The 13,968-nt window shown below is 44.4% G+C and overlaps 1 protein-coding gene across 2 annotated transcripts in view; it reads right to left on the minus strand.

Annotated features, from left to right (window-relative positions):
- Positions 1-1,901: 1,901 nt before the first annotated feature.
- The window catches only part of FOXK2 (forkhead box K2), a 44,492-nt gene continuing 32,425 nt past the window's right edge, over positions 1,902-13,968 (minus strand). For both annotated transcript variants that reach the window (XM_059864447.1, XM_059864448.1), the window contains exons 3-9: positions 11,769-11,916; positions 11,171-11,317; positions 8,279-8,472; positions 7,307-7,482; positions 6,141-6,437; positions 5,573-5,782; positions 1,902-4,124 (exon numbers count right to left, since the gene is read on the minus strand). In XM_059864447.1, the coding sequence (XP_059720430.1) occupies positions 3,928-4,124; positions 5,573-5,782; positions 6,141-6,437; positions 7,307-7,482; positions 8,279-8,472; positions 11,171-11,317; positions 11,769-11,916 (1,369 nt within the window). In that variant the 3' untranslated portion in view covers positions 1,902-3,927. The remainder of the gene's footprint in view (positions 4,125-5,572; positions 5,783-6,140; positions 6,438-7,306; positions 7,483-8,278; positions 8,473-11,170; positions 11,318-11,768; positions 11,917-13,968) is intronic.

The following is a 13,968-nucleotide window of genomic DNA, read 5'->3' on the forward strand; positions in this document are numbered from 1 at the left end:
TTCACTGATGGTCACAGCCATGGTTTCCATTGCTCCAGGCTGGGGGAATAAACGTGTGAGTCAATAGTGGTGACTGGTGAAGGACAGGAGCTGAGTCTGCTGCAGCAGGAGGGGACAGGAGCATGTGAGCCACTGCCTGGGCCATGCACCTTGCTTTCTGTCCCAAAACAAGTCCAGCTTCCCAGTGCAAACCAGTTCTTGTTCAGCACTAACCTCACCATTCCCCCCCTGCTGGGCTGGACCAGCAGCAGGACCTGGGCCTGCCATCTGGAGAAGGATGGGATGGGGACGTGCTGCAGACACTCCCCAAGGGCGATGTAAATCCTCTCCCTGTGCAGCTGGGAGCTGCTCCTGATCCCAGCACCAGGAAACTCCTGAACTCCCCCACCCAGCCCTGCCCCTGCTCCAACCCCATGTCCCTGTTATCCTAGAGCTGACAAGAGACTACAAACACATTTCTGGGGAAGATTTAAACTCTTCCAAACGGATCAAATTTTCCCTAAACCTCTGCTCCAACGTGGCAGCAGGAATGAAAATAACACACCTGTGCAGGCAGCCAGCAGTGCTGCAGAAACCCTGGCGTGCCCTAATCCACCTCAGCTGTCTTGTGCTACCTGCAAATGGATGTGATTAGGTACAGCTGTTTCACAGGGATCAAATCCAGCACAGGATTGAGTCTTCCCAGCTGCTGCTGCCTCCAGGTTGCTCTGCCAGTGCTTCAGGGCTTCACTCGCAGCTCTCCTGTGGATGGATGGACCCAGAGTCTGCACAGCTCTACAATGAATGGAACAGTGCTCAGTCAGTCACTCGTTGGGAAAAGGAACGAGGCCTGGGGGCCCTGTACCTGGCACTGATGGACTGGTGGCACCACGTGGCCACAGGATCACCCCCAGGCACCAGGAAAGCAGAGAGCTCCCACAGCAAGAGCAGACCACCAGGTATGGGCAGCAGCATCTGCTCCTGAAGCACAGGGATCAGCAGTTCCCTTGGTACTGAAAAGTAACTCATGCCTTCTCTCCCCATTTTGCCATCTCTCTCCACAGTACCTGGGTCACAGTTCAGAATCCTGACAGGAAAACTAATGAGTCAGTGCACTGAATTCTGCAGTAATTCCAGGTATCTGCCAGCAGAAACTGGAATACGAGGATTGCTTTCAGAACCTTTAGGTAGTCACAATAAAGGAGAAAATACAAGATTAATCAGTGCAGTCGGAGATGTGAGACATGAGCAGTTCTTACAGACACAGGGCAGAAGGGCTGTGCTGGACACAGCAGCCACAAAATGCCACCAGGCTGGGGCTGGGTCACACTGCTCTGCCTGCCCCTGGGGCAGAGTAACAATTACACCACTTCACTGCCTCCATGGTTATTTTCTTCTTCTTCCCAAGGACTGTGTTTTATTCAGGCCATTCAGACCGTGCTTTCTGTTCCAGGAACAGGCTCTGCCCATTCACTCCAAACACCACAGCCCTGCCCAGCAGTTCCATGGCCATCCAAGGCTTGGGGAGTTGGGTTTCTCCCCAGCTCTTGGAAGCATTGCCATGAAAACCTGACCCAGCTTCCAGCAAAGTTTTCCTGGTCCTTGAAAGCATTTCCCCAACTGCTGAGAAACAGAGAGCGTAGCCAGTGCAGGAAAAGGGGATCAGCCACCAAACCCCCATTCATGACAGTGATTCCAGAAAGTGACATCTCCTAAAATGTACTTACAGAAATAATGATCCATGAGGGCAGACACGTTGCTGTGCCCTCCTGGGCCCCGGGCAGGGTCCAGCCCCAGGCCCCTCCCTGCCAGTGGTGTGGCTGGAAGGGGCACCTTGGCCTGGTGGGGCTGGCACAGAAGCTGCATTAACCCCAAATATACATGGATATTGCAAACACACTTGTTGAGTAATTTCAACTTGGTTAATTTGCTGAATAAAATTTAATTTTATTTAAAAAAATCTTATACACTATTATTCACCTAGCCCTAGTTGTGAACAGATTCTCACTTCTGAAAATAAACCACATTCTAGTCAATTCATTCAACACCAAATTAAATTACTAGTACTGGATTTTTTTTTCTTAAAAAAAGTATGTTAAAACTTTACTTTTTTTTATTTTTAAAACCTCTAAAGAAAACGTTGCAATTGTACAGAAATGCTTCTTTTCAGGTTATGCTCTTTTTTAAATGCCTGTTATAAATCCAGCTTGTGTAGAGTTTTTTTTTCATAGTTTTTTAATGTATTATCTGCAGAGACATTGTAACAGTTCCATTGTGTGGATGAACACAAAACTTGTACACATTTCTCATATTTGGTCTTTAGGTAAATAGTTTCCAAAAGCTGCCTAAAATAACCACTCCAAACTGTTCAGTCCATCATGAAAATACAGTTTTTCCTTTCGTAGCAGGAAAGGAAATATAAATAATGCATCTTTATTACAGAACAGGACAAAAACCAGATTCCGATGGAGCCAGCTCCGGCTCCCACTCACCTGGCTGCAGGAGGAACTAAGACGTTGTGTGAGTTGAAGACTGAACAGCAGCCTTGTTCCAATTGAATTTTGAAATGTAAAGTGGAATCTATTACCACATTAAAGTGAGAAATTACCGATACATTTTAAAATGTTCAACTGCAGAACACACACTTAAAAAAAAAAAAAATTATTACCATAATCTGGTAGCCACTGTTAGAAAACCACAACAGCTACTGGTCATGGAGACCCCGAGGTCAGTGTCTGACATCAAAGTGTTACAGAGAAACGGGGCAGATTAATTTCTACTGAAGGGTGCTTAAGCTTAAAAATATCGAATATACCTCTGACAAGATAATTTTACTCTTTTTAAAAGGACTCGTGATAAAGAATTTTATCTTTCTAAATGAAGAACAGTCTGTTATCTTAAACATACACAATATTAAGCGAGACTCTTGTTTTACTTTAGACTGGAAAAATATGCCAGGGACAGTCAAAGTCAACACAAAGTAACAAACAGCAAAAGGTAGCAGAGAGAGAAACAGGTAAGTGCAGCTCTGGTCAAATCCATAGCAGTTCTTTACGTCAGTTAACGGCTCATTTACATCAGAGTTTCTAATCAGTTACATGCAAGCCCAAAGAAGCGTTTGATCACTACACATGGTAATAAAATTTGATTAAATTTATCAGGCAACTGCTAAAATATGAAAATTTGCAGATGTAATAAAGTAGCTTTATCTGAACTTGAACAGGACAGACAAAAGTAAATCATTCCGTTGGTTAAAAAAACCCTACATTCAGTTTTTTACCAAACAAAATTTCACATGAAAAGTAGTTGTGTGATTCCAAAGTTTCCGGAGTAGAAATGGAGTGATTTGAAATGTCAAAGACCCCATTGTTTTGCAAAGAAATGAAAATACACCTCAAAAATTTCTAATTCCACATGTGAACAACAAAATACTGCATATCTATCAACAACTGCATGGGTGGGTGGTTCGGAAAGGCTTAGCTGCCACGGTGTCGGAATGGCTCCTGCCTCTGTTCCCTTTAGGAATTTACAATCGTTTGAAACCAGTCACACTAAGCGCTATCATGCTGCCGTTACACTGAGATCCTCAGTCCTGGGAAAAATCTGACAGATCCTGTTAAAGCTGCAGCCCTCCCAGCACACACGGTCCGTGGGGCAGGAGGGGCGGGGGCACAGCCTCTACAACAACATGGTTCTGCAGTTTGACTTTAAATTACCAAGTTTTAAGGCCACCTGTGTTGGGTTTTGTTTCAGTGCTGAAAGTTGAAGTCTGATTCACAGGGCCCCTTTCCCCACTGCGTGAGAACATGTTCCAACATTTTAGGTGTTAGATTTAAGTGTCTCCTTTTGGCACCACGGAGTTTTGTTTTTGTTGGTTTTTTGTGGGTTTTTTTTCTTTTTGTTTGGTTTTTTTTTTTTTTTTAAAAAAAGAAAACTCCCCTAAAGTTTCTAGTTCTGGCTGCCTTTGTCACTCACTGCCACGGGTGGGGTGTCCACGTTCACAGCTATGACTATGCTCTCTCCATCCTCTGTTTTGATCCGTTTCAGTTCCTGCTGTTCCGCCTGGTCTCCGTTCTGGCGCTTGGTGGGGAGCGAGGCCGATGCGGACGCGTGGGTCGCCAACATATGCAAAGGACTTGCAGCAGCTGCAGAAAACAGAACACCAACCTCAGCACCCTGATCCTTGTCAAATCACATACACAGCATTCAGTTATCAAGTGTTCTGTACAGTAAGAAACCTGAGTTGCTTATGGACCCCAGAGCTGACTGACAGGGACCGAGCAATGCTGCCAGGCTGCTCTGCTGAGAGCAGGACCTGAAAGCACCTGGAAACTTTACCACACATGGAAAATGGAACAGGAACAGGGTTTGCTCTGCATCTCTTCCTTCTCAGATGGCACAAACCTTCATTCACCAAAGACAAACACACAGCTGTGTGTGTCACACGGACAAACACTAATCTGTGTTTCTATAGGCCCAGCTCCCACTTCAGATGCTTTGCCTGAGATTTACCTGGTTTCTTGCTGCCTTAGGAGTTACTGTAACAAGAGCCCAGGACCTGGAGCACCTCACTGCACACCCATCACACACAGACAACAGTGGGAAGCATCAACTCTACTCTTGTGTGCAGCCACACTCCCTGCACACCCTGCAGCCCTTGGCTGCCCTGTCAGGGAACGTGTGGAATCAGCTGAGTTTTCAGAATCCAGGAAAAAGAGAAAAAGAATTATTCCTTACTTTTAAAAATAGCTTTTCAGTGTATTTCACATGGCTCTCAGCTCTATTCACACATCCCTTCTGACACAGAAAGTGCACCTCAAGTCTGACTGTGATGCTTTTGCTGCTCTTAAGCTGGAAGTGAAGTGGCAGCAGCCAGAACACTGACCTATAAATGTCAGTGATGGCAAAGGAGTAAAAAGGAAATGAAGGAGATAATTCACTCCATTAGAAAGACTTTTGAGCAGAAATGCAGGTAATGAATTGATGTAAGACAGCCCTAAAAGTATTCCTGTAAACATGTGACAGAAAACCTCTCCTTCAGTATCAGATAATACACAAAGCAGAACTGTTGGAACGAGCTGTGAGGACCTGCCAGCAGAGCAAACCTGCTCGTGCTGGGAGCAAGAGGGAATGTGTGGAATGATGACAAAGCACTGCTGCCCACTCAGCCTGCCAAGGCCCAGAGGGGAATGATGGATTCAGACACCAACCACCTCAAAACCTTACAGAATTTTGGCCTTTTCAGTACAGGTTCAATAAAATCATAATAAAAAGTAACAGTTCAAAGAGCCAACCCACAATCAAGTTCTTGTTTTCCTGTCAGTGGCTTCCAAGAAACCACCTGGGAGGTTGGCACCATTTTAATAGCTCTGATTTCCAGGAGCTTCTTTTAAAACTTGTTTCTATCCCTGTCTAACAAGGAGAGAGGAAGGGGTGTCCCCACCAAGTACATCCCTATAACAACCACAGAGAGAATAAAGAGATGCTCAGGCAAAGAGAAGTGGAGAGGAACGAGGAGAAGAACGAGGAGAGGAGAGGGAGGAGGAGGAGGGAGGAGGGAGGAGGGGGAGGAGGGGGCGGAGAGGGGGCGTACCCGCGCTGCCCTGGCCCGCCACGGCGGCGCTCAGGGGCACGATGTGCGTTCCGTTCTGGGTGACAGCTTTGATGGGCAGCTGGTGCTGCCCCAGCGGCGCCTGTTGCACTATGGTAACTGTCTGTAAGGGGGCGGGCTGCGATGTCTGGATGATGCGACCAGCAGCTCCTATTGCAGCATGGCTAATAGCAGGGAGAGGCTCCACTTTCACTGCAAACAGGAGAGAAAATTTGGTTAAAATTAACAAAGTGCTCAGGAACCACTTGGTTTCACTCACTCAGCCCTCAGTCGAGTGTGTTGTTTTATTACTTGCTCCAACATATCTGAGAAATTACAATTTGAAATCTTCAGTTTTAGCCAAACACTTCAAGCACTGCCCTGCAAATATTGATGTCCCATCCCTGAATGAGGCCTGGAGCAACCCAGGACAGTGGAAGGCATCTCTGCCCACACGAGATGGGCTTTAAGGTCCTTCCAAACCAAACTCTTCCATGGTTCTACAATTCTAAATTCCAAATACTAATCCCTCTGCAGAAAGAGGAGCCAAAACAACCCCACAGGTTCTTACCTTTGACTTCCTTGTGGTCTCCATTCTCTTGGGGTTCTACCTTGGGCTGGGCGACCATAGCAGCTTGTGTGACAACCGCCTGTCCTGCGACAGTGTAAGTGTTTGCTGGTGCCAATCCAGTCACGTTGGTGACTGACACAGCTGGGATCTGGTGCACAACATGAACTGTCTGAACTACAGGCTGCTGGGAGGTTGAAGTTGTCACAGGAGTTGCAACAGTGTAGGTGACGGGTTTGATAGCTTGTGGTAGCTGCCGTTGTACGGTAATTAAAACTGGCTGGCTAGAGAGAGGTGATCCTACCAAGAAAGAGGTCCAAATTAGATTGCCAATTTTCATTATTTCTTCTAAGCCAGTTGCTCTTTTAAACTTCCCATTAAAACATCAGAGAATTAGCAAGCTCCTTCACTAATGCCTGAATGAGCCAAAAGGTAACACTGGACAATGGAGGTTAGGACAAGTGGTTATTCCCAGCTCCAGGCTCAAGGTAAGGGCTGTACTGGCTCAGCAAGCCCCACACACCTTTTGGGCACCCCAGCTCTGCCCCCAAACAAAGCTGTGCTTTGCACTTCTTTAAGTAAAGCCCTTTCCACAGATGGGAACATGTGTGTGTTGCTGGTGCTGTGTGCAGCATGGCTGCCCTGGGAATGCTGAGGAATGCTCAGGACCCTCTCTGCCCTCTGTAGTGCCACATCACCACCAAGAAACTGGATGGCAAATGTATATCAAAGAAGGTAATGAACAAACACATCCTGATCCCATCATGCCTTATGCTCTTTTTGTTTTAATAGGAAATTTCTTATCTCTCTTTATCTTTTCAATTCTTTTATGCCCCCCACTCTGGAAGGATGGCATGACCACAGAGGTGTGAAAGGCCTTTTCTTATTTCTCTAACACACACAACCTTACCTTTTGGGGTTTTTCAAGAGAACTGTTACAAGACAGCACAGTCCTACAGAGGACAGAGGCACAGCCTCTCCTCAGCAACAGTGACCCAAGCTTCTGGAGCAGCCCCAGGTGCTCAAACAGACCCTCCCTGGCTGTTCCTGAGTTTCTCACAGATCTGCTCTGAAGAGGTGACATATACACTCATTTCTGGGTCCACATTAGGTCTTGGCAGGATGTTGGTGTCACCCTCTGCCCCCTGTGCTGAGCTCAGGGTGCTCACCTGGGGCGCTCTGTGCAAATCGCGCTTCTTGGATGACGGCGAGTTTTGGCTGGATGGCGCTGGGCTCAGGCTCCATGGGGACAGGAGATCCTTCCCTGGACAGGCTCTCGGGGGTCTGGACGCCACTGGAGTGTGCAGACAACACTCCAGAGTGATTAGGAGAAGCTGGGGCACTTCTGTAGTTAGAAATGAAAGCAGCAGCTGATGTGTTTTAACTTCTGAACTGTGAAAGCCCGTGACCTTCCTCTAAGGAGAGCGTAACACACTGCCCTGTGCAGCAGGGGAGGGCACAGCTACAACCCAGAGCTCAGCATCTTTTAAAAAGCTTCTGTTAAACAGGGACAGAATTTAAAAGCAAACTCCAGGTACAGTTAACGGAGAAGAAGTGGCTGGATGCCTTCTTAGGGAGACTCTAAATCTGTGAAACATGAACATTTCTTCTGGTGGAGAAGAACAATGAGCAAATCTGAGGCTACAGGGCAAGCAGAAAAAGATCTGCACCAGCAGAAAGGCCATAACTTTACAGAGGGAACAATTTAAACCCAGGTATTTCCCCAGGACAAATTCTGCTCCAACATTAGCAAACTGAATACACAATTGTCATCTCTAAGGTTAATAAAATGGTAGCTGGCATCTGAGAATTTTCTTTGTAAACAGTTTTAAAATCCAGTAGATGGCAGTTAGAAATTAAAATTATAATTCTGCAAAACCCATCAAAGGTACAGCAAGGCTTGCATACATTAACAATCTGATAGTTAGTTCTGCAAACCAAGCTCTTTAACACTAAAACCAAGCAATAAACACCAGCCTGGTGTACGGGGCAGCCTCCTAATGAAACACACAGAATTCAAACACTGAGTCTGGATGAAATTAAATTACTAAACTTGTGACTGTATCCAAAGCTATCAAGTCTGTAGCAGCCTGAAGATTAAACAACAGCCATAGTCTTTTTGTTCATCTGGTTTTCCTTACCTAGAAGAGAGTGGTCCCAGAGGGGTTCTAAAGCAAGGTACTCCCCTAGGCCGCCTTTTCCTAAAAGCCTGCTCTATTAATTTGCTTTCAGAGGCAGGGTCTATCCTCCAGAATGAGCCTTTGCCTGGTTCTTCCTGGGAACGTGGTACTTTGATGAAATAACGATTCAGAGAGAGATTGTGACGTATTGAATTCTATGGAACATAAAAAAATATGTAGAATTCATATAACTTTTCCAAGTCAGAATGTGGCCTACTGCAGCAGTTTGTAGCACAGGAGACTGGGGGTTCAGCTCTTTAATTCCTTAATTTAACAGAACTCAGAGCACTACCAAGCAGTGCCACAAACCTGAAAGGACTCTTGCATTTGTAAAATCCTTCCCAACAATTAAAAACCCAGTATTCTAATTGGAAATAACAAGAATCCCATTTATTTCATTCTCTCATGAGAAACACGGTGATTGAAACCAATGTTTAGAACACTACAAATACTTGTGAGAATGCAGTGTTAAAAACAAAAATAAAAATGATCAGTGCTTGTACACCACCCTTCCCCAGGTGTCCCAGCTCCTTCCAGGAGGGCCAGCAGAACACAGCATATACTGATTCTGATCCTGTGTGCCAATTCTGTTACTGTTCCACAGTTCAGAAAGAAAAGCTAAGTTGCACAAGCTCCAAGGGCAGCTGGAGTGCTGTGAATTCACCCACAGTCCAGTTTGTCTCAATAACAGAGCCAAGAATTTACTGTGTCAATTAAAACACCAAGTGGCAGCAGGTCCTGAACCAGCTCTTCCAGATCTTTGTCACCACAGTCCCTTTCACATTCCACATCCTCAATTTGCTGCAACATCCCCCCACTCCTCCACCAGAGCAATGCACAGAAATGCTGACACCCTCAAGCTGCCCTATCTGTGCTTGGCTTTGCACACTGAATTTCTTTTTTTAAACATAGATAAACCCTACAATCTCTCTCAATATCATCACTGAACAGGAAGAGACTGATGCTAAGGATTCACCCTGAAACACTTGTGGGAGGACAGAGGTAAATGGGAAATTTATGTTAACAAAAGCTCTCAAAAATGTGCAAAGCCAATGTAAAACTTGCTCAAATATCTGAGTTCATGACCCTGATGGTAAGTTTGGAAAACTTAAAGCAGTGATGATAACCACATATGATTTCTTGAATGCAAACTGATGAAACCAGAGATGGTTTTTTCCCTGCCAAAAACGGAAACATAACTAGAAAGATGCCAAGAACATATTTATAAATTGTATTTATTTCTCCATATGCTAGAATAAAGGAATGGATCCAAAAATACCTGCTAAAATAAGCTCAGAGAGAGGAGCCTTCAAATGCCCATCAAAAGGAGCCCATTGTATGCTAAAGGATAGAAATCTTAAGGTGTGGGACTGGGACACTGTGCATGTGTTTGTACTCAATGTTTTGAATGATATGTGCATATATAGCCTCAAATATGATTTGGAACATCTTTCCTAAGTCACCTGAGCTGCATTCCAACTCCTAATGTGCAGAAGCTGGCAGAGCAGTGACTGAACAGCATCTGATTTTCAGCTTTTCCAGTTGTTTCTATGCCTAGCTGCAGATGAATGACTCCAGAAGACACTGGCTGCTGTGCCTGTCACCTTGGCTTTAGGAAGCATCCCAGCCCCAAACCCACCCCTGCTCCATGGCAGAGCTCTTTAGCTCAGCATAGCTCTGTGTGTGTGGTGGGTTCATGATGCTCACAAAGCAACATCACCTACACAGACACTCAAGGTACTGCAAAATAGGAAGCAAAACACGCATCAACATTTTATAAACAGAGTCTTGGTGCTAAAACAACATGACTGAAGCCAGGATACTGCACTGTTATGTGGGAAAGGGAAACAAAAGAGACTTCCCAGCCACAACAGCCAAGTCCTTGTCTAACCAAACCCTTAGCAAACAGCCAGGAGCAGCTACATTCCCCACTAACCTTGGGAGAGTGAGCCAGCTTTCATTTAGGCTGTATGACAAATAAGAATGTGATTAATAGTTAAAAATCTCTTCCTCTGCAGGGAAGGATTGTATTCTTCAGTCTTCCACTTGTGCAGCCGACACTTCCTCACTTTTCCTCTCACCCCATCTCCCTAAATTTTACCTCCCTGCCAATAACTGGGAGCAGATAGCCCAGGATGGACCATGTGCTCCAGGTGTTCCAGGCTCCTTGGCCTCTGAGACACCCAAAACAGCACCAAAGGCACTGAGCCTTCACATGTGCCTGGCAAGGCTCTGCCAGACTGATTTGTACTTGGTTAGTCATCCTGGCAAAAGCTGAAGCTGGTCTTGTGAAAATGAAAAGAAAGAAGAAATTAATTCTGCAGAGTTGAAAGGTTTGGTACAGGAATGGGCAAGTTCACAAATCAAACAGTGCATGAACCAGGGTGAGATAATGAGGTAACACACTTGTTCCTTCACCTGCTGCATGGGCAAGATCACTGTTTCCAAAGAGAACTAAACTTGGAGTATTTCATACCTCAATTTTATCTCAAGATAGCAACACAGATGTTGACACAACTGTAGGTTACAGAACATGACACCTTTCCTAGATAGCACAGAGGATTCAAATCCAGTGCCAAATGCACTCTGCTCTCCCCAAAGTCTGTCTGCATCCCTACTAGAGGTTTAGAGAACACCATTCCATCAATAAAACAATATTTAAAATACAGACTAATGTAAATTGCCCACTTTGTTGGAAAACTTACAATCAGAGGAAAGACAAGACACTCATTTGACAAATTCTGTATCTGAAGGGTTATGAGGCTTACCAACTGCCTGCTCATGACCATTTACAGCTGCCAGTATTGCTCACATGTAAAAAAATAAAATAAAAATTCCAGAAATCAGAATTACCTGCCAGCCCTTGTCTGCTGTCCTGTAGTAAGGATAATTTTTAGTAATGTGCGTATAAATTCCATTTAGTGTAAGCTGCTTATCCGGGGCCATTGTAATTGCTTGGACTATTAACTGTGCATAGGAGTAGGGTGGCTTAGAGTCATCCTGGACAGAAACAAGAAAAGTCTGCATCAACAAATTTTGAAGAGATACACACTGCTCACTAGATCAAAAGTCATAAACATCATTAAATTGACTTAGGGCACTTCTGGACAACCAAAATCTTGAGGTAGAAAAGAAATTAAGAAAGCTTTGTTCTTCTGATTAGCAATTTCAGGGTAACACAAATTTTGCAGGTATGTATAACAGCAAAGAATTTTCAATAGCCTCCAAAAGGATCTGTAACTGAGACTGCACACAGACCCTCCCCCAAAGGGCCCAGGGGTTAATCAATCAATCAATCAATCTCACATCTGATCACAAAACCCTACACATTGTTTTTAAAGCCTGGCACGTTAAATTACCCCTCAGTGCATACACCTTAGCAAACAAAACATCCCAAGCCTTCCATTCAGTTCAGGTGTAATTCCTGGGATTGGTTTCAAGCTGTGTTTACCTTTGGGCTGTCTCCCCCCGAAGCTTCCTTGTCGTTTTCTGACTGGGAATTGTCAGCCATCAAATGTAGGTCAGATGCTATTCCACGGCTCATCTTGTACCCTGAGGAGCCTGCGCCGCGGGGGCTCGATGGGCAGGAATTTGCAGCACTGTAGAGCATAAAAAGAAGATCCTACTATTTTGTTATACAGTATATCACCACATTATGTCTCATCAAAAAGCTCTTACTGCAGCAAAGCCACTACCAGAGCTGTGAGGTTGCAGCTAAAGGGTTGTCAGGGCTTCCATTCCAAACCACCTTCCATGCCTTGCTAAGCCAGCCATGGAATCAGAATCACTGCAGGAAGAAATCTCCCTCAGGCTTTCCTCCTCAAGAATCAGCTGATTGATCAGGCTGTAATATATTGGTGTAAGATTTGCCACCTCAAGTCCACTTTCACTGCATCAGCAAGCACAGATTTTCAGGCACTTGTTGGAAACAAGACACACATCTTGCATGGAGTTTCTGTCATATGCTTGTGTTCAGTCTGCCCCCAAAATAATCATCTCTCCTGCGTAGTGTTTTTGCACATTTGAGAAAATAAAGCAAGCAGTGAGGTAAAAAAAGGTTTGAGTCTCATTTAAATTGAAACCAACATTATTTTAAGTGTTTACAGGTGTGTGCACATACTTACACATAGGTATGTGTATAAAAATCATAAATTTATCTCTAATGGGATGCATCAGCACTGACTCAGCTGATTTAATGCAGTATTGGGCCAACAGAGCAGATACACTGCTGGAAAGCAAGAGATGGTGCCAAACACTTCAGAGTATCTCCTAACACTTCACATTTTGCCATCCATCACAAAACCCAGGTAAAACTGGATACAATTCCACGGGAACACCTTTCTACCAGTGCTCCCCTGCCTTGCAGAGTCCACAGGAACTGCAGCTGCACGATGCCAATTTTCTTCTATGACTTCCTTTTAGCCAAGAGGAAAGAGAAAGTCAGCAGGTGAGGTCCATCCCCTTCCCCAAAATAATTCTGGCAGCTCTTTTGCAAGGACACCCTCTCTGCAATTCATACTGCAGCTGATTTCAAGGCAGCCCTCAAAAATTCCAAAAAACTAGAAATCTCAATAGCTGCACCTGGCTGTGCCCCCAGAGCCAGCCTTATCTCCAAAGATAATCTTTAAATCTATGGTTCAAAACATCAACAACAAATAATCTAGACAATGTTATTTAGATCTACACACTAAAGCTTTAACAATTTTCATCACTCAAGGTTAGTTTGTCTGCCTGGCCCCTCCAGTGTTTTGCTACCTCCTTTTTTATGTACAAGCACTGTAGATTGGGCAATATATACTTACACTGAAAACATCAAAGCTTCACTTCCCAAGAAATCCACCCATGATTTGTTACTAGTGATACACTTACTATAAGAGAGATGGCAATTTTTAAGTGTTGTACAGAAGAATCCTTGGTAGGAGCCCAAATGTGCAGCTAATTTATTTTTTTAGATATAGGTCACTCCTGCTCTGTGTTTGTATCAGCTGACAACATCCCTCTGCTCTGCTCACTTCAGCATATATTGACAAAGAGACACATATGGTATAATCAAAGCAAGTTTACAAGTCTTCTACAAAACAGGATGATTTGCAGAGAAACTGTCAGGCTTTGCTCTCAAAATAGACTCCAAACTGTCTTTTTTTTTTTTTCCTGTAATAAACTACTCAACAGGTGCATGAAAGCCCTGAAGAGAATTACACAATTCATAGTGAGGCAAAGCCAGTGGTGATAGATGGGATATTATCTGAAATATTTGTGAGCTGCTCTGTCATTGGCAAGATGTGTTTTCCCTGAATTCTTAGAAGAAAGCAAACCTGTTACACAGACAAGTCTAGGTATCTCTTCTCTCTGCTTCCATCATTTCAGCAGGTGTCATTAAATACTCCCAGACAGAGACCAAGAGCTTGGCAAACATGCAAGAAGTCAATTATCCTTCCATTCAAATCTCATTAACAAGCTGTACCTTTTTAAAAGCAAGCATGGACAGTTCTTCACTCAAGGGATGTCACAGGAAGTAAGAGGGGACAAAGAAAGCTTTCAAAAGCATGAACATGACTGAAACAACTTTCAGGGCCTTGACATGGAAGTTTTGCTCCTGATCTTTCCAAGACTGAATAATTTCATCTGAAGAAATGTGTGAGGATGGGTTG

This window comes from Haemorhous mexicanus, chromosome 20 (assembly GCF_027477595.1).
Source record: "Haemorhous mexicanus isolate bHaeMex1 chromosome 20, bHaeMex1.pri, whole genome shotgun sequence".
Lineage (NCBI taxonomy): Eukaryota > Metazoa > Chordata > Aves > Passeriformes > Fringillidae > Haemorhous > Haemorhous mexicanus.